The 19,026-nt window shown below is 41.8% G+C and overlaps 1 protein-coding gene across 6 annotated transcripts in view; it reads left to right on the top strand.

Annotated features, from left to right (window-relative positions):
• B3GALNT1 (beta-1,3-N-acetylgalactosaminyltransferase 1 (globoside blood group)) overlaps window positions 1-2,607 on the top strand; it is a 33,026-nt gene extending 30,419 nt beyond the window's left edge. For all 6 annotated transcript variants that reach the window (XM_005675375.3, XM_018048182.1, XM_018048202.1 and 3 more), the window contains one exon: window positions 61-2,607. In XM_005675375.3, the coding sequence (XP_005675432.1) occupies window positions 95-1,090 (996 nt within the window). In that variant the 5' untranslated portion in view covers window positions 61-94 and the 3' untranslated portion in view covers window positions 1,091-2,607. The remainder of the gene's footprint in view (window positions 1-60) is intronic.

The following is a 19,026-nucleotide window of genomic DNA, read 5'->3' on the forward strand; positions in this document are numbered from 1 at the left end:
TCATTTGGAAATGTGTTTCGGGTGATGGCATAGTAAGCAGGTCTTTGATAAATCTTCCAGAACCCGAGGCCTGCATGCTTCTGAGCTGCTGTGAATGGCCCCGGCACTCCTGACCACCCTTCCGGCTAGGATGTCACTCAGATCCCTGAAATGGAGCCTTCTGCTGCTGTCGCTGCTGAGCTTCCTGGTGATGTGGTACCTCAGTCTGCCGCACTACAATGTGATAGAACGTGTGAACTGGATGTACTTCTATGAGTATGAGCCCATTTACAGACAAGACTTCCGCTTCACACTTCGAGAGCATTCAAATTGCTCTCATCAAAACCCATTTCTTGTCATCCTGGTGACCTCACACCCCTCAGATGTGAAAGCCAGGCAGGCCATTAGAGTTACTTGGGGTGAAAAGAAGTCTTGGTGGGGATATGAAGTTCTTACATTTTTCTTATTAGGCCAACAGGCTGAAAAGGAAGACAAAATGTTAGCATTATCCTTAGAGGATGAACACCTCCTTTATGGGGACATAATACGACAGGATTTTTTAGATACATACAATAATCTGACCTTGAAAACCATTATGGCATTTAGGTGGGTAACTGAGTTTTGCCCCAACGCCAGGTATATCATGAAGACAGACACTGATGTTTTCGTCAATACTGGCAATTTAGTGAAGTATCTTTTAAATTTAAACCACTCAGAGAAGTTTTTCACAGGTTATCCTCTAATTGATAATTATTCTTATAGAGGATTTTACCAAAAAACCCATATTTCATACCAGGAATATCCCTTCAAGGTGTTCCCGCCTTACTGCAGTGGGTTGGGTTATATAATGTCCAGAGATTTGGTGCCGAGAATCTATGAAATGATGAGTCACGTAAAACCCATCAAGTTTGAAGATGTATATGTTGGGATCTGTTTGAATTTATTAAAAGTGGACATTCATATTCCAGAAGACACCAACCTTTTCTTTTTATATAGGATCCATTTGGATGTCTGTCAGCTCAGACGTGTGATTGCAGCCCATGGCTTTTCTTCCAAGGAAATCATCACATTTTGGCAGGTTATGCTAAGGAACACCACATGTCATTATTAATTTGACATTCTACCCAAAGCCTAGAGAAGGGAGGATACTTTATGGGAAGTGTTATTGTTAGACTATGAAATCGCCAATGAAAAACCCATGAGAAGGTCACTGTGTGGCTCAAAGCTGAAGCTCATAAAGAGCCTATAGACTGGAGACTGGAGGGTTACACTTGGCCTGTGGTTTATTATGACAACAATCAAGTCAAGCCTTTTAAAGGCGATATTCAGAGGAATTAAAATCTTATAAAGGAATGGGAGGGTTTTTTTTAATAAAACTAATAGGACCAAACAGTTTGAACATGTCATTCTGTAGTCTAGAGCTTCTTAAATGGGTTTCATTGAATTATAAGCTCATTTATCCATAACAACAAAACAGTGTGGAGCATTATTCATTGAGGCATCTAGTTAGTTCAGGGTTTTGTGTATATCTTACATGGATTACTAGTTTCTTTAAATATACAGTTCTGTGTAAAAGAAACTGAAGTTATTTCTGAACAAAGTTTAATCTGTTTTTGGTCATTTGGAAGATATTTCAAGATGTTGCAGTATTAAAGAGTTATTAATTATTATTTAATAATACTTAGAGTTTTACACTTTATGGATGTTTGAATGTTTTGGTTGTTTCAATACTGCATAAACAGAATAAACTTTTTTTCCAGTTACTTCAGTGATGAATTTATGATGAATAGCTCCATTAATGTGTAGTCATTATTGTATATCAATAATCTCTTGGACTTTGATAAATATTTCATCGTGGTAATATAGAGAAAAATTAAAGCAAGAAGATCAAAATTACTGTCTTGTTTTTAAAAACATAATCCCTGGTATTTTTAGATGTCACTTCATTTGTCTCATTTTTCTGCCTGGAAATTTGGAGTAATATAGACTGCCAGGTAGCATGTTTCCTTTTAGAAAGGACTCTGAAGCCCAAAAAGAACGAACGAACATGATGGCCAGAATATCATGGAAAGCAGTATCGTATTTCAGTGCTTGAGTTGGAAAGAGAAGACTAGTATTTGAGTTGCAGTTAACTGTTCCATGTTTTTTTCATTAACAATCAGTTTGAGAATAAAAAAGAATAAAGAAAAAAAGCACTGTTGCTGTTGTTACTAGTTTCACATCAAGAGGAAAGCCCTACTACATGGTCTAAAATCAAGTCTGATTTCCATGTTGTAGAGAAATGCATTGTTTCATAGGAGTGGTGACGTAGGTCACCTTTGACCTACTAGTTGGTCCAAGAAGAGCACTCCTTGCCCCCATATTCTTGGGGCTGCGCAGTTTCCCATTATGCCTGATATGGGACAAGTAACTTTCTCTGGATTACACTATGGCAAAAGATCAAATCTGTTGGGAGAAAATATGAACTTTAAAGTATATAGTCAGCTCTTAGAACACTCATACATTTGTAATTTTCCTGTAAAAAAGCTTAATTTGAATTAGAAGTGTTATAACGTGTGATTCCTTATAACAAGGCTGTTTCCATTTCCCTCAGACCTGATCCAATCACAATAAAAATCATAAAATAAATATTCTGTGGAATCAATCCATGCCCTTGCTAATTCCCACGCATCCGGGAGTCACTTTCTCTAAGACACAGGTGGTGGGTTGTTTTTTTGTTTTTTTTTTTTTTGGTAGGATTAGATTTGATTGAATTTGCATTGTTTATATTCGTGTTTGGGAAGCAAACTCAAAGAAGTTTTAAAGAGAACTTGTGAAATAAAAGATAGTATCCCTTCACTTGTAAGACTAAAAAAAGAAGTAAAATGTGAATAATTGCCAAGTTTTAGAAGATTTTTCCTTTTCAACTACAGATTGTTGCTTAAGAGATCTCTAAAGAATTAAATGATTATGAAAAACATTAAGAGGTCGGGTCACTTTATTTTTTGTCTTTAACTTCATGTTTGTTTCCAAGTAGGTGATGGCACCCTACTCTAGTACTCTTGCCTGGAATATCCCATGGACGGAGGAGCCTGGTGGGCTGCAGTCTATGGGGTCACTAAGAGTTGGATATGACTGAGCGACTTCACTTTCACTTTTCATTTTCAAGCGTTGGAGAAGGAAATGGCAACCCACTCCAGTGTTCTTGCCTGGAGAATCCCAGGGACGGCGGAGCCTAATGGGCTGCTGTCTATGGGGTCGCACAGAGTTGGACACGACTGAAGTGACTTAGCAGCAGCAGCAGTATTAATCAGCTGTATTATTAAAATCTTGGCCTCTGATGTTTAACCACATCAGCAGCACTCTTTATTTTAACTGATAACAAAGTTCAGTACCGGAGCCTTCTACCATCCACAGCCCTGCCATCCCCGTGGTCTTACATACTCTGTGTCACTCATTTACCTTGCTTGCCCCGTAAGCATTGAGTCTGGGACCCAAGCATGTCAATTTCTGCCAGATTATCCTGCAAGAGCAGATCCCAGAAGTCATTAACAACCATGTGTTCTTTTCATCCATACCGCACGCCACTGGTTACCTTGGCATGCTGCCCTGGTTACTGTGTGTGTCTTCTCACCTCAGGGCCCAGTTGAAGGACAGCCCTTGTCTGGAACATGTCATCCTTATCAATGGAGGGGGAAAAGAGCTGGTGGAAATGCTGGCCTCTATATCCACTGACTATATCCGCTGACCAAAGCAAATCTCTTGCCAAGGCTAGTGTCACTGGTGGCTAGGGATGGGGGGATTTAGTCTCCCTGGAAATAGTACAAGTCATGTTTTGGCAGCCAGGAGTATTTTGTTCTTTTACAGGATGGGGAAGGGATAGTTGGGTCCAATAATCTGCTTCCCTGGTGGCTCAGATGATCAAGAATCGGCCTATAATGGAGGAGACCTGGGTTCATTCCCTGGGTTGGGAAGATCCCTAGGAGGAAGGCATGGCAACCCACTCCAGTATTCTTGCCTAGAGAATCCCATGGACAGAGGAGCCTGGCGGGCTATGTCCATGGGGTCCCAAAGAGTATGACATGACTGAGCGACTAAGCACTGCCACACCTCGTGTGTGAAAAGAAGGGGCTCAGGGATCTGGAATCTGAGGCCAGCCCCAGTGGACCAGAGGTTTTCTGGCTCACTTGGAGAGGGTGCTTTGAGCCCTTCCCTGAGAGGGCTGCCCTTTCACCCTCCTTAATCTCCCCCCAGCTCTTGCTTAAGTGATCTTGGTATTATCATGTTCCAATCAACTCGCCAGATGAAGAGCAGCCAGAGTTGAGCTATTTATAACAGTATTTCTGACTGTGAGGATAGGGATAAAGCTCTCTCCTCTTGGGGTCTGGTAGGCAGTTATTTTAGGATATGGAGTGGGAGAGAGAGGCATTGGAAGGGGGCCAGCTTTGAGGCTGGAAGGGTGAATGTAAGAAATGTAGCAGAATCCCATCTTTGGTGTTCTTTATATCCACTGGGAATTTATCTTAAGCCAACTCCTCTGGATTTTGTGTAAGCCATTAGAACCCTCTCACATTGTCTATCAGTTCCCATGTGTAGTTAATACAGGACAGATCCTTTAAGGAGTCAAAACAGGTGGCCTGTGGTGATGGCGTGTTGGTAGGAGACAGAAGCAAGCATGGGAATATGGGCCCCGAGAGGCAAGAGGCAGTTTGATTGGGTAGTCTCATGGGTCTTATAAAGTCAAAGGAGGGCCCAACAAGAATGGGTACCATAGCTCTGTATTTAAGGTAAATGACAGGCACAGAACTTGCACTCGGATAGTCTCCCCTCACATCTAACCTTTCTTCCATGTTTGCAAGCCCTTACCCCTCCTTTAGGTTTTCAATGAATAATTTCTAAAATGTCTTGTCAACTTAGCCCTTTTCATGCTTTCCTCTCACCTGTGGGAGGAAGGGTGGAGGTCAGTGCTACTTACATTTTACCCTTAAAGGACCCCCTACACAACATTTTTCCAGATTAAAAAATCAAGGTCCCTCATGGTGAATTACATCATTCTCTTAAAAGGTTGCAGCAGCTGCACCAAAGGATTTAAATCACACTCTTTCCCTTCTCCCTAACATATATAGAAACCACACACAAACAAGCAGAAGAAAACATCAAACGGGTAATAAGAATTGCCTCTCAACAACTTTGCTACCTTTAAAGTACCTTTTATCACTTCATTCTCAACAGCAAGGATGAATTATTTTTATAACATAAATGTTTTAACAATATATTAACAAATTTGTTTTTGTGTTGTGCTTAGTTGCTCAGCTGTGTCTGACTCTTTGCAACCCCATATAGCAAAGGCTATGTAGCCTGCCAGGCTCCTCTGTCCATGGGATTCTCCAGGCAAGAATACTGGAGTGGGTTGCATGCCCTCCTCAGGGGATCTTCCCAACCCAGGGATCAAACCCAGATCTCCCACATTGCAGGTGGATTCTTTACCGTCTAAGCCACCAGAGAAGTCCATTAACAAATTTAGGTAAAGGCAAAAAAAGCAAGGTCAGAAAATGTCATGGGGAAAAGCTGGTGGGGTTCAAGGTCAAAGACTGGGCTCACCGCTGAGCCGCCAGGCCCTTCTGCCCCACCCTCTTTCTCCCACAGCTGAGGCTTGTGAACAAATCTGAACAAATCTGAGGCAGTAGGCTCCAGGTGAAACCAAGCAACTCTGACTGGGACTTGAATGCACTTGTCTTTTAGTCAAAATTGCTCCTCTTGAGTCAGGACTTACTGAAGCTCAGGCTCTCTGTTTGCAGAAAGAGTTCAGTGAGAGACAAACTGATAGGGAAGAAGTGGATTTATTAAAAGAGATACATAGTCCACAGACAGAGTGTGCTCCATCTCAATGCCCCAGGATCTGGGATCGTCTTGGAAAGTGAGAGCGGCCCTGGGAGAAACATACTGCAAAGACAGAACCCAGACTGTCTCAGAAGGTAAGAGCACCCCTGGAGGCTAGTTTTTGTGGGCTGTGTCATTTCTTATGCTGACAGTGGGAGGATTATTTCAAGTCTTTGGGGAAGGAGCAGAGATTTTCAGGATTTGGGCCACTGCCCACTTTTTGACCTGTTATGGTCGGCCTCAGAGATGTTATGGTGTTGGTGGTGTGTTATTTAGCTTGTGCTAACGTATTACAGTGAGTAAGGCTCAAGGTCTGTGGGGGAGGTGAACCTGCCATCTTGGGCCTAGTCGGTTTTAGCCAGTTTATGCCATATTTTCAAGGGCTGTCTTATTCTTTTAAAGGTTGTGCCCTGCCCGCTTCCCTCCTGTTTCACAGGGACTGTCTACTGGGCTCCTGTGGGCTGTTCTGGCCTCATTAAAAAAAAAAAAAAAGAATGCCTCCTCCCTCATCAGTGGTTCCATCTACACTGTTTGGATCTGCAGCTTCCATGCTGATCCCTGAGGCTAAAGGCCAAGGCAGCAAGCTGAAGCGGCAAGCCTGGGCTGATACTCTTCTAGACTTTGGGGGTGTGTCATAACCACATCTTGAGGTGTAGTGGGTCCAAGGGTCAGTTCCTCACAGCTGCGGGGAACCTGACTAGGGACATGGGAACAGTTTACCTGCCCGGAGTGGGTTGTGCTCACGGTGAGTGGGAAGCTGTAAGAACATAAACATTCCTGTGGGGTAGAGAGGAAGCGGCTGGTTCATGACTTGGGAGCTCTGGGGCTCCAGTGTGGATTGTGCTGGGGACCAGCACCCAGGCTGCAAGAAGCCCACAGGAATGCAGTGGGCACTCCTCTCTGGTGCTGGTCTACCAGGTAGGGCAGTGGGTCTGTGGGGGAAGGGGGACAGAGGTCAGGGAGGGAGTCCTTACGCATCTCACTGTGAAGCCGGCTCATCTCATTTGGGAGAAAAGATGTCAAGGCCTCATCTGTTTGCCGTTCATGTTACTCCCTGTGTCATCCGAGGAGGTTTGCTTTATGAACTTCGCACAGAGTAGTTTCAGGGTTTGATGATAATATCATTCACTCTGCCCTCTTCATAAATGAGAAGCCAGAAAATCTCTAGGTTTTGGTAAATTCACAATGAAATGACCAGTGCTCTGGACCCAGGGCTTGCCGTTCTGTGCCCTGGGATTGCTGTAATTTCTTTAAAATGGAATGAAATGTCTCAAGTTTTCAGGAAAAGAACTCTTAAGAAACCATAAGTGATTAACTTGGTGTTCAAAAGGTCAAGTGATAATCAAACCTGTCTCAGGTCAATGACTATGAGGAGGAGGAAAGTAACAACCTCACTTTTGTTATTGAATCTCTTTTATTTTTTTATTTAAAAAAAAAAAGAATCTCTTTTAATATGAATCTTTAAAAATTTCTGCACATTTTGTTTCTCTTTCCTTTAGTGACCCTTAACATAAAAATGAAGTAAAATCCTAAAAAGCATTATATATGTAAAAATTAAAATTTTTATTTCTCAGCCTTAAATTCAAAAGCAAATGGACAGGCAGTTATTATTTTGTCTGTTGAACAACCTCCTGGAGAATTTCTACTTCTGAGAAATGTCTTCTCCACTAACTCCATCTGCATGGTCAGTACAGTGTGACTCATACCATGAGGATTCCCCCAGTCCTAAGATCCCAGCTCCCTGGAGACAGCCCAGTGGTCAACTTGACATTACTGGGCAATTGCAGTTCCTCTCAGAGAATTTAGAACTAAGGCTAAGCAATCTAAGTCTAAGCATTGTCTTCAACTATGGAGATATAAATCTGGGAAATTTTGATATTTGTTGTTCAGTCACTAAGTCATGTCAGCTCTTTGTGACCCCATGGATTGCAGCATGCCAGGCTTCCCTGTCCTTCACCATCTCCCAGAGTTTGCTCAAACTCATATCCACTGAGTCGATGATGCCATTCAACCATCTCATCCTCCATTATCCGCTTCTCCTGACTTCAGTCTTTCTCAGCATAAGGTTCTTTTCTAAATGAGTCAGTTCTTTGCATCAGGTGGCCAAAGTATTGTAGTTTCAACTACAGCATCAGCCCTTCCAATGAATATTCAGGGTTGATTTCCTTTAGGATTGATTGGTTTGATCTCCTTGCTGTCCAAGGGACTCTCAAGGGTCTTCTCCAGCACCATAGTTCGAAAGCATCAGTTCTTCAACACTTAGCCTTCTTTATGGTCCAACTCTCACATCCATACATGACTACTGGAAAAACCATATTCGGACTGGTTTTCCATTGACTATTCAGACCTTTGTCGGCAAAGTAATGTCTTTATTTTTTCATATGCTGTCTAGGTTTGTGATAGCTTTTCTTCCAGGGAACAAGCATCTTTTTAATTTCATGGCTGCTGTCACCATCCACAGTGATTTTGGAGCCCAAGAAAATAAAGCTATTAAAAAAAATAATAAATTTCATTTTTAGAGCAGTCTTAGTTTCACAGAAAAACTGAAAAGAAAGTATAGAGATTTCTATAAACTCTCTGCCCCCACAAACGCACACGCTCCTCCACCAGGAACATTCTCCACCAGAACAGTCCATGTATTATACTGGGTGTCATCACAGTGACACATCGTTATCACACAAAGCCCACAGTTTACACTGAACTCTTGGTGGATTGTCAGCGAGGCTAAGACTATAATCCCTGGGGAAAGCTCCAGAGCTGAGGTCTTCAGCTCGTGGAAGGGCAGTAGTTTACAGAAACAGAAAAGGCACATATTCAGATAAGCCCTTTGCCAGGGCCAGTCCCCTTTCCATGGCTGACCTAGGGCGGGGCTGGTGGACCTACGGCTCTTAGGGCTTCACTTCCACTCAAAGGAGGCAGCAAGGCTTCCTATGGATGCCAACCCCAGGCTGGCGTCTGTACTAGGTGGCTGCTGCTGCTGCTGCTGCTGCTAAATCACGTCACTCATTTCTGACTCTGTGCGACCCCATAAACGGCAGCCTACCAGGCTCCCCCATCCCAGGTGGGCAGGAGGGAAAAAGGGTAAATTTGACATTTGGGGGTCAACAGCTTCTGGGGTTTGGTTTCAAACTGCAAATGAAGTCCAGCACTGCCCGCTCCCCGCCCCCAACCTCCGCACCATGCCTTGCACACCAATCTTCTTCCACCCGGCCCTTAATTTCTGTTACCCTAGGCCCATGTTGGCCCACCTGCCTTCATCTCAGCACTTTTCAGTACCTGGAAAGTGTACTTTGCTTTTTTTGGGTCTGTATCTCCTCATCTATAAAGAGGAATAGTATTAATAATTCTCATTCTCTTCAGAATTAGATGATGATTTAAAGATGCTGGGGCCATCAACCTGGAGAAGAGAAAGCCTTGTGGCAGAGAAAACAGCCAGAGTGAGTGTGGAAAGCAGGACCAAGATAGTGGGGGGTAGTAGCAGGGAGAGAAGTTTTAGTGCAGGATCAGAGAAAACCAGAGAGGGAGAAGGCTGCTTCAGGAAAGAGTGAATTCCCAACCTTAAAGGAAGTAAAAGAAGCTGGAGGGTCCTTTGGTAAGGATGCTGAAAGTGGAGAATAAACAGGGTCTGGACTTGAAAAGTCTCCTCTGAGAGAAATACCAGTGTCAGCTTTGGAGTCGCACAGACCTGACTTTAAATCTTAGTGCCACCTCTTACTAGCTAGGTTACCTTCTCTCTGAGCCTCATTTGCCTTTATGTGGCAGGGAGGTAATAAGTGTGCCTGGCTTGTAGTACTTTTGCAAGAATTCACTGAAGTAGGAGATGGGAAGGATCCCAGAGGAAGTGGGTACTCAGTACCTGGGAAATTTCATTAAATCACCATGTGGTTCTAAAGAATGGTTGTAAGCAGTGAAGGGCACAATGGAGAAGATGTTGCTGCTGCCCCCAGGGCCAGAGTCTAGAAAGATTACCAGCAGGAAGACAGAGATTGGAAGCAAGTAGTTTGTTCTTTGCAGAGGAACGAGGGAAAAATCAGTGGGAGATATATATATTGATTTTTTTTTTTCCTGAACTCTAATTCAGTTCCATAGCTCTGTAAATCTGCCTTTCCGTCACTGCCATACTATCTTGATTACTCTGGCTGTATACTAAAGTTTTTATTATTTTTTTAATTAAAAAATTTTTTTGGCTGTACTGGGTCTTCATTGCTGTTTTCTCTAGTTGCGGTGAGCAAAGTTACTCTCTAGTTGTGGTGCTTGGGTTTCTCACTGTGGTGGCTCCTCTCGTTGTGGAACTGGAGCACGGGCTCCAGGGCACAATGGCTTCAGTAGTTGCCGTGCATGGGCTCAGCAGTTGCGGCTCACTGAGGCTTAGTTGCCCCCGCAGTTCAGTTCAGTCACTCAGCCATGTCCAACTCTTTGGACATGGAGCAGCACGCCAGGCTTCCCTGTCCATCACCAACTCCCGGAGCTTGCTCAAACTTAGGTTCATTGATTCAGTGATTCCATCCAGCCATCTCATCCTCTGTCATCCCCTTCTCCTCCTGCCTTCAATCTTTCCTAGCATCAAGGTTTTTCCAGTGAGTCAGTTCTTCAAATCAGATGGCCAAAGTATTGGAGTTTCAGCTTCAGCATCAGTGCTTCCAATGAATATTCAGGACTGATTTCCTTGAGGGTTGACTGGTTTGATGTCCTTGCAGTCCAAGGGACTCTCAATAGTCTTCTTCAACAGTTCAAAAGCATCAATTCTTCAGGGCTCAGCTTTCTTTAGAGTCCAACTTTCACATCCATACATGACTACTGGAAAAGCCATAGCTTTGACTAGATGGACATTTGTTGGCAAGGTAATGTCTCTGCTTTTTAATATGCTGTCTGGGTTGCTCATCAGAGAAGGCGATGGCACCCAACTCCAGTACTTTTGCCTGGAAAATCCCATGGATGGAGGAGCGTGGTAGGCTGCAGTCCATGGGGTCGCGAAGAGTTGGACATGACTGAGCGACTTCACTTTCACTTTTCACTTTCATGCATTGAAGAAGGAAATGGCAACCCACTCCAGTGTTCTTGCCTGGAGAATCCCAGGGATAGGGGAGCCTGGTGGGCTGTCTATGGGGTCACACAGTCAGACATGACTGAAGTGACTTAGCAGCAGCAGCAGCAGGTTGCTCATAGCTTTTCTCCCAAGGAGCAAGCATCTTTTAATTTCATCGCTGCAGTCACCATCTGCAGTGATTTTGGAGCCCCTCAAAATAGTCTCTCACTGTTTCCTTTGTTTCCCCATCTATTTGCCATGAAGTGATGGGGCTGGATGCCATGATCTGGTTGCTCCTTGGTATTTTTTATGCTCCTGGTCTTCCCGGACCAGGGCTTGAACTTTTGTCTCTTGCATTGGTAGGCAGATTCTTAACCACTGGACCACCAGGGAAGTCCACTAGGTCTTAAAATCTCTTAATATAGATCCTCCAACTTTATTCTTTCACAATGTTGTTTTGGCTATTATATGACCTTTGAATTTTCATGAAAAGTTTGGAATCAGCTTGTCAGTTTCTATGAAAGAGTTTTCCAGGCTTTTGATCAGAATTGTATTAAATATAAAAAATGGGGGGAAAGGATATTTTCATAGTATCAAGTCCACCAGTTTATGAATGTGGTCTATCTCTCCATTTATTCAGATTTCCTTTAATTTCTCTCAGCAATATTCTGAAGTTGGTAAAAAGGTTACAATCTTGCATATATTTCATTAGATTTATTCCTAAGTATTTTGTATATTTTGATGCTATTGTCAATGAAAGTTTTTATAGTGGTGCAATTAACATACAATAAAATGTACAGAACTTAAGGGCTCAGTTCAATAACTTTAGACAGTTTTATACATCTGTACAGCCATCACCTAAAACAAGATATAGATCATCCCAGAAAGGTTTCTAATGCCACTTTCTAATCCCTACCCCTATGCCACCCCCACTACAGAGCAACCACTTCCTGGTCTCTATCACTATAGATTTAGTCTTGCCTATTTGGGATTTCATATATATGTATTCATGTAGTATGTATTATTTGAAGTCTTGCTTCTTTGATTAAGCATAATGTGCTTGACATTAATCCATGTTTTGTGTGTCAGAAATTTCTTTTAATTGTTGAGTATTATTCCTTTACGTGAGTGAATGGCAATTTGGCTATCCATTTGGGTTGTTTCTAGTTTGGGGAGATTATGAATGACTGCTATAAAGATCTTTGTATTAGATTTTGCGTGTATTTATATTTTCATTTCCCTCTGTAAACACCTAAGAATGGAATTGCAGGGTCATAGGGTGCCTGCACGGAGAAGGCAATGGCAACCCACTCCAGTATTCTTGCCTGGAGAATCCCAGGGACAGAGGAGCTTAGTGGGCTGCCCTCTATGGGGTTGCACAGAGTCGGACACAACTGAAGCGACTTAGCAGCAGCAGCAGCAGCAGCAGGGTGCATGCGCGCTTAGTCGCTTCAGTCGTGTCTGACTCTGTGACCCCATGGACCATAGCCAGCCAGACTCCTCTGTTTGCGGGATTTTCCCAGCAAGAATACTGGAGGGGGTTGCCATGCCCTCCTCCAGGGGATCTTCCTGACCTAGTCATCGAACCCAAGTCTCCTCCATTGCAGGTGGATTCTTTACCACTGAGCAACCAGGGTTTTCTATGAAATGCCAAACAGTTCTCAAAAGTGTTTGTACAATTGTGTATTTCTACATAGTTTTTCTTTTATGGTTTATGCTTTTTGTGCCTCACCCAAGAAACCTTTACCTACTCTAAAGTGAAGGAGATCTTCTCCTATGTTTTCTTCCAGAAGCTTTATGGTTTTAGGATTTACATTTAGGTCTATGATCCATCTCCAATTTAAATTTTTATTCAGAGTGAGTGAGAAAGCATTTGAAATTCATTTCCCATGCAAATATCTAGTTTTTAAATATCAGCAGCATTAAAAAAAGAAAGACTTTCCACATTAGTGAGTGTTTAGTCCATTTTTATTTAATGTAATTTTTATGATTGGTTTTAAGTGTACTTTCTACTTTGCATCTCTGTGGACCCTTTCTTGCCTTCTTTTGAGTTAAGTGAGTAATCACTAGCTTATTATTTAATTTCCTTGATTGCTGTCTTAGCTATTGCTCATTCTTATTTTTGAAATTAATTTTTTTAATTGATTGCTTTAGAGCTAGGCTTCTCAACCTTGGTACTATTGACATTTTGAGTCAGATAATTCTTTGTGGGGTGTGCTTTATTTGTATCTTGCTTCATTGTGGTTTGCTGATATTGCTTGTTTCATACATTGATGTTTTTCATAAAATTTGAGAATTCATGGTCACTATTTCTTCAGTTATTTTTCTGTCCCATTCTCACTCTTGACTCTTTCTGGTATTTGAGTAACATATAACGTACACTGTTTTATAGTCTCCTACATGTCTTTGTAAAATGTGTTCCGTTAATTTTCCTTTAATCTTTTTTCTTCTTTTCTTCAGATCAGGTAATTTGTATTGATCAACTTCACTCACTCCTTCTTTGCCATCTCCAAGTTCTGTTAAGCCAATTCAGTGAAATTTTCATTCCAGTTTTTTGTTTAACTGTACCAGAATTTTTTAATTTTCCACTTCTCTATTTTATCTGTTTTCTTATTAAGACCATAGTGGCCTTAAATTCTTTGATCATGTTTATTATTGCTGCTATAAAATCTACCAATATCAATATCTAGGCTTCTCCAAGTTAACTACCATTGGCAGCTGTTTTTTATTGACTCTCATTCACATTTTCCTGTTTCTTTGCATGTCTAATAGTTTCTCAGGTTTGTATTGTACTAGGCAAGTGTTATGTTGAAAATCTGTAAATATTCTGGATTCTGTTTTTCCCTGAAGAGTTTTGATGTTTGATTTTTGTTCTAGTAAGTAGTTCAGTTACTATCTAGTCATCTTGATCTTTTTTTAAGTCTTTTTTTTTTTTCTTTGATGGGAGTAGCAGGGGGAACATGTTATAGTTTGTCTCAGCAAGTCTGTAAAAGCCTGAGGTGTTCCCAAGACGCTTCAGTTAGTTGTCACTCAGCTTCCCCATTTTCTCTTGTGGATCCTGTCAACACTTGAATTTAGGCTCAGTTAGGTCTGGAGAAGGCAATGGCACCCCACTCCAGTACTCTTGCCTGGAAAATCCCATGGACGGAGGAGCCTGGTAGGCTGCAGTCCATGGGGTCGCGAAGAATCAGACATGACTGAGCGACTTCACTTTCACTTTTCACTTTCATGCATTGAAGAAGGAAATGGCAACCCACTCCAGTGTTCTTGCCTGGAGAATCCCAGGGACGGGGGAGCCTGGTGGGCTGCCGTCTGTGGGGTCGCACAGAGTAGGACACGACTGAAGCGACTTAGCAGCAGTAGCAGCAGGCTAGATCTGAAATGGGCCTTCTCTGAGAGAGTTGTCCTTACCTCTCATACACAGCCTAAGTGTCTTCACTGGATGTCCCTCCACTCTGTTTTGGCCAGAACTTGATATTCCCCACAACACTCATTTACAGTGTCTCTGTTCCACTCTCAGCCCCACAGCAGCCACTTCCGGCTGAGCCTTGGATTCTGGCCCCTGTGCATATCCAGTGAGCCCTCAGCTAAGGGCTCATGAGGGGCCCACACATAGACTTCCAAGTCTCCCTCTCTGTTAAGCTCTCCATAGACTCCAGCCACATCCTTTATCTTCACTTCAGTCCATCTCCGCTTGTACTCCAGGTTGCTGTGCCACAGTCAGAAAAGTGTCTGCTCACAGAGAGCTGAGGTGATCATGAGACAGTTTGTGACTGCTTCGCCCAAGGATGCTATCTTGTACTCCCTGTAGTCCAGTGTTGCCCAATGTCTGAACACAGCTGCTTAGCACAGTTTATCCAGTTTCACAGTTTACTGTTTACTGTGGATGGCCTAGTGCAATACAAGTTAACCTGTGAGAGCTGGAAGAGGAAGGCCCTGGAGACTCCTTGAAAGTTTTTGAGTCTTGAGTGTGAATTGTTCCTGAGGCCTCACTTAAATACTCAAAGCCCTTGAATTCCATGAAAGTGAAAGTGTTAGTTGCTCAGTTGTGTCCGACTCTGCGACTCCATGGACTGTAGCCCACCAGGCTCCTCTGTCCATGGAATTCTCCAGGCAAGAATACTGGAGTAGGTTGCCATGCCCTTCTCCAGAGGATCTTCCCAACCCAGGGAAGATCCCAGGTCTCCCACGTTGAGGACAGATTCTTTAATGTTTGAGCTACCCGGACTCCATGAGGCACCACTAAAATCCTTAAAGTCCCCTTTCTGCTCAAACTACCAGGATCTGTTGCTGTTACCTCAAAAATCTGAATAGATTATCACCACTGTATTTCTAAAAATGGAAGGAAAGAGAGAATATAATCACTGAAGTGAAGGTGGGGTTTTGTAATTCTCAATTCCTATTTCCTTGGATCTGTGGTTGATGTTGGAAACGTCCACTAGTTCTTACTCTAATCCAGATAACAAATGCCTGTCCCAGAATCTCTAATCACATCCTTCATTTTATGTTAGAAACTTTCTATCCAGAGAAAGGAGTGGAAGACAAGATTTTTCAGACAGCATGTTCTAATCTGGCTATCAAATATTATTTTTAATGAAAAGGATAAAAATAATCCAAAGCCACATTTTTTTTCCTGCTTTGTTATACCCAATTACAAATTTAGTAATCTGGTGATTAATTTTTATTGTTGTTCTTCTAAGTTTCAGGTGCTGTTCACATCTAAGCATTTTACCTAAACATAGTATTACAGGTGTGCATGGGTGTGTGTATATATTTATTCATCTCTAAATTCCACACTGTTCCTTCCTGCATCTTGTGAAAACCTTTGCAGATGGATATTCTCTACTGAACAGTTTCCCAGAAGTGTGTCATGTCATGTTGCTGGAGTTTACATGTGTGTATAGCTAATCTAACTTTATCACCTAATACCAGTTATATACTTTGTTATTGTGGTATAAAGCTGGGTGAAAGTTGTGTTAACCCTAAACAATTTTTATTGCACACATTTTAAAAAGTTATCTCATTTTGAGTTTAAGCTAGGCTTATTCCTGATCCAAATGAAAGCACCCAAATTCTCGATACCTCCTATTTCTTGCTTCTGTTATGCTTTTATCTTATCCTCAGGCCATGAACTGTTTTTTTCTGCTTTCTATGTGGAATCCCAACTTAACGGCCACTCCAACCCAGAAGCATTGAGAAATTAGAAAATTCCAGCATAGGCATCAGAATGTAAAATGAGTTTAACCAAAAGGAAAAGAAGATCAGCAGTCTCATTTGTAAAGTCCAATAGCTTTAATGTGTTTACTCTTGCTTTCATCTGGTCATCAAGGATGTATTTTCAGCTGTTCATTTGGTACACAACAACACAGAGTCAGTGATGGCATGAACACATTAGTCTCTACAAGGCTAAATCTACCTCTAGCACACGTCCAAGGGACCTGAATGACATGCCATGCATCTTAAGTGACCATGCACTCCCATGTACTCCAAGCTCAGCACCAAACTGACATTTAGCTTTATTTCAAATGTCTCTTAGAGACTAACATAGACTAGTAGGTATAAAAACCTCTGAAGAGTACCAACAGCGATGAGGTTTTGCCAAGGTTTTGTTGTGTTTTATGGACAGTTTTCAGGGACTAACTTACCAGAAAGTCTGATTGATTTGAGCGGTCATTTTGATCTGTGATTTAATTATTAAAATACAGTTGGAAGGTTCCTAAAAGAAAGCATTGTTGAATGTATCCTGCTATCTTTTTATAAACCCATAACATCTTATGATTTTTAAAATAGCAAGAAAACACTGATGGAAAATTTTTCTTGATGTTAAAATGGGTATAGTAAATACATTTGCAAAGTCCTATTTCAAACTTCAGCAGGGAACAAGGGCAGAGCTTTTGAGATATACAGTTCATGAAAAATACTTGACAGTTTGTGACTTTTTTTCTTACTCCATCCGACCCTCCTTTCTTTCCTTTATAACTGGATTCCCTCTATGGTTTTAATCTTACCAAATTAGAAATTGGTTTCATTTAATTTGCATTTCCTTTTGTTTATTCTCTTATTAAAAACAACAAAAATTCCACACTGACCACAATGAAATATTCCCAATCTCTTATTTACTCTCTATTATTTTAATTCAATAGGATTCTGATGTAATTTGGCAACAGCTAAATAGGAAAAGGAGTACGTCAAGGCTGTATATTGTCACCCTGCTTATTTAACTTGTATGCAGAGTACATCATGAGAAATGCTGAGCTGGAAGAAGCACAAACTGGAATCAAGATTGCAGGGAGAAATATCAATAACCTCATATATGCAGATGACACCACCCTTATGGCAGAAAGTGAAGAGGAACTAAAAAGCCTCTTGATGAAAGTGAAAGAGGAGAGTGAAAATGTTGGCTTAAAGCTCAACATTCAGAAAATGAAGATCATAGCATCTTGTCCCATCACTCCATGGGAAATGGATGGAGAAACAGTGGAAACAGTGTCAGACTTTATCTTTTTAGGCTCCAAAGTCACTGCAGATGGTGATTGCAGCCATGAAATTAAAAGACGCTTACTCCTTGGAAGGAAAGTTATGACCAACCTAGATAGCATATTGAAAAGCAGAGACATTACTTTGCCAACAAAGGTCCGTTTAGTCAAGGCTATAGTTTTTCCAGTGGTCATGTATGGATGTGAGAGTTGGACTGTGAAGAAAGCTGAGCACAGAAGAGTTGATGTTTTGAACTGTGGTGTTGGAGAAGACTCTTGAGAGTCCCTTGGACTTCAAGGAGATCCTACCAGTCCATTCTGAAGGAGATCAGCCCTGGGTGTTCTTTGGAAGGAATGATGCTAAAGCTGAAACTCCAGTACTTTGGCCACCTCATGCGAAGAGTTGACTCATTGGAAAAGACTCTGATGCTGGGAGAGATTGGGGGCAGGAGGAGAAGGGGACGACAGAGGATGAGATGGCTGGATGGCATCACCGACTCGATGGACGTGAGTTTGAGTGAACTCCGGGAGATGGTGATGGACAGGGAGGCCTGGCGTGCTGCGATTCATGGGGTCGCAAAGAGTCAGACATGACTGAGTGACTTAACTGAACTGAACTGAATATTACTTGGATCAAGAAGCATTTGGCATAAACAGAAAGAGATGTCTAGGGAAGATGACCAAGCAAAGAATTTAGAAAGAAGGGATGGCCTCAGTGGTTAAAAATAAAAGTCTTGTATTCAGTTCTGCTTTACTGTGCAAAAAATAGATACTGTTGTTATTATTCAAAATATAAAACTTAAATCTCATCATGCTTAGATTCTGGCATATCTAAAGTAACTATGGATACCAAATTTATGATTAAAAAATCTTGCACTTAGTCTTCACATTTAAGATCAAGACATAATTGTATTTCTGAAATATGTTACTTTTCAATATAATAAATCCACTCATTTATCAAGGAATACTGATGATAAAAACTCAGTTCTGAGTTCTCATCTGGACATGAAGCTGGGACACAGCCTCTCGGGAATAAAAATAAAAACAGGTCATGGAGAGATGTTCTCATTGTTTCCTGTCTGCCTTTGCTTTAATTCTCTCCTTCCTCCAGAGGACCCTGTAGGGAGATCCCTGGCTTGGATCTCCTGCTGAGCCCTTGTATGGCTATTGTTCCAGGGGTTATTCCTCAGTGAGACAGCCCTACCCATGCCCTTCTCCCCAGAAGCTCCCTGTCTCACCTCCCCACTCCATCCTTGGGAAAGTAGATCTAATGTGGAGTAATTATCTGTGCAATTTGCTTGGGTGGTGGCAAGATATTCCCAATCTGTTACCATTCACTGTCTGTTAAGTGTAATAAAGAATGCCCTGTCCTTACATAACTAAGTCACTGGAGAAAATCTTGAAAGATGTGTTTTCACCCCATTCAGCCAATACTGAGCATTGCAATATCCATGAAGCCTCCACGGGCCTGCAAGTGACAAGGCAGGAATGATGCCTGAGTGCTTACCTCTAGATACACTCCCTTAGGTTATCTGCATTTGCTAGGTGCTCAAGAAGGTCATAATAGTAATGGAAAGAATATACAAGCAGGTTTATTTACAGCAAAAATAGTGGCCTTCTCAACTAAATCTAATGTAGATCAATGTTTTATGAATCCAATGATGCTTATATGTGTGTGTATATATA

The sequence above is a fragment of the Capra hircus genome, chromosome 1, assembly GCF_001704415.2.
Source record: "Capra hircus breed San Clemente chromosome 1, ASM170441v1, whole genome shotgun sequence".
NCBI lineage: Eukaryota > Metazoa > Chordata > Mammalia > Artiodactyla > Bovidae > Capra > Capra hircus.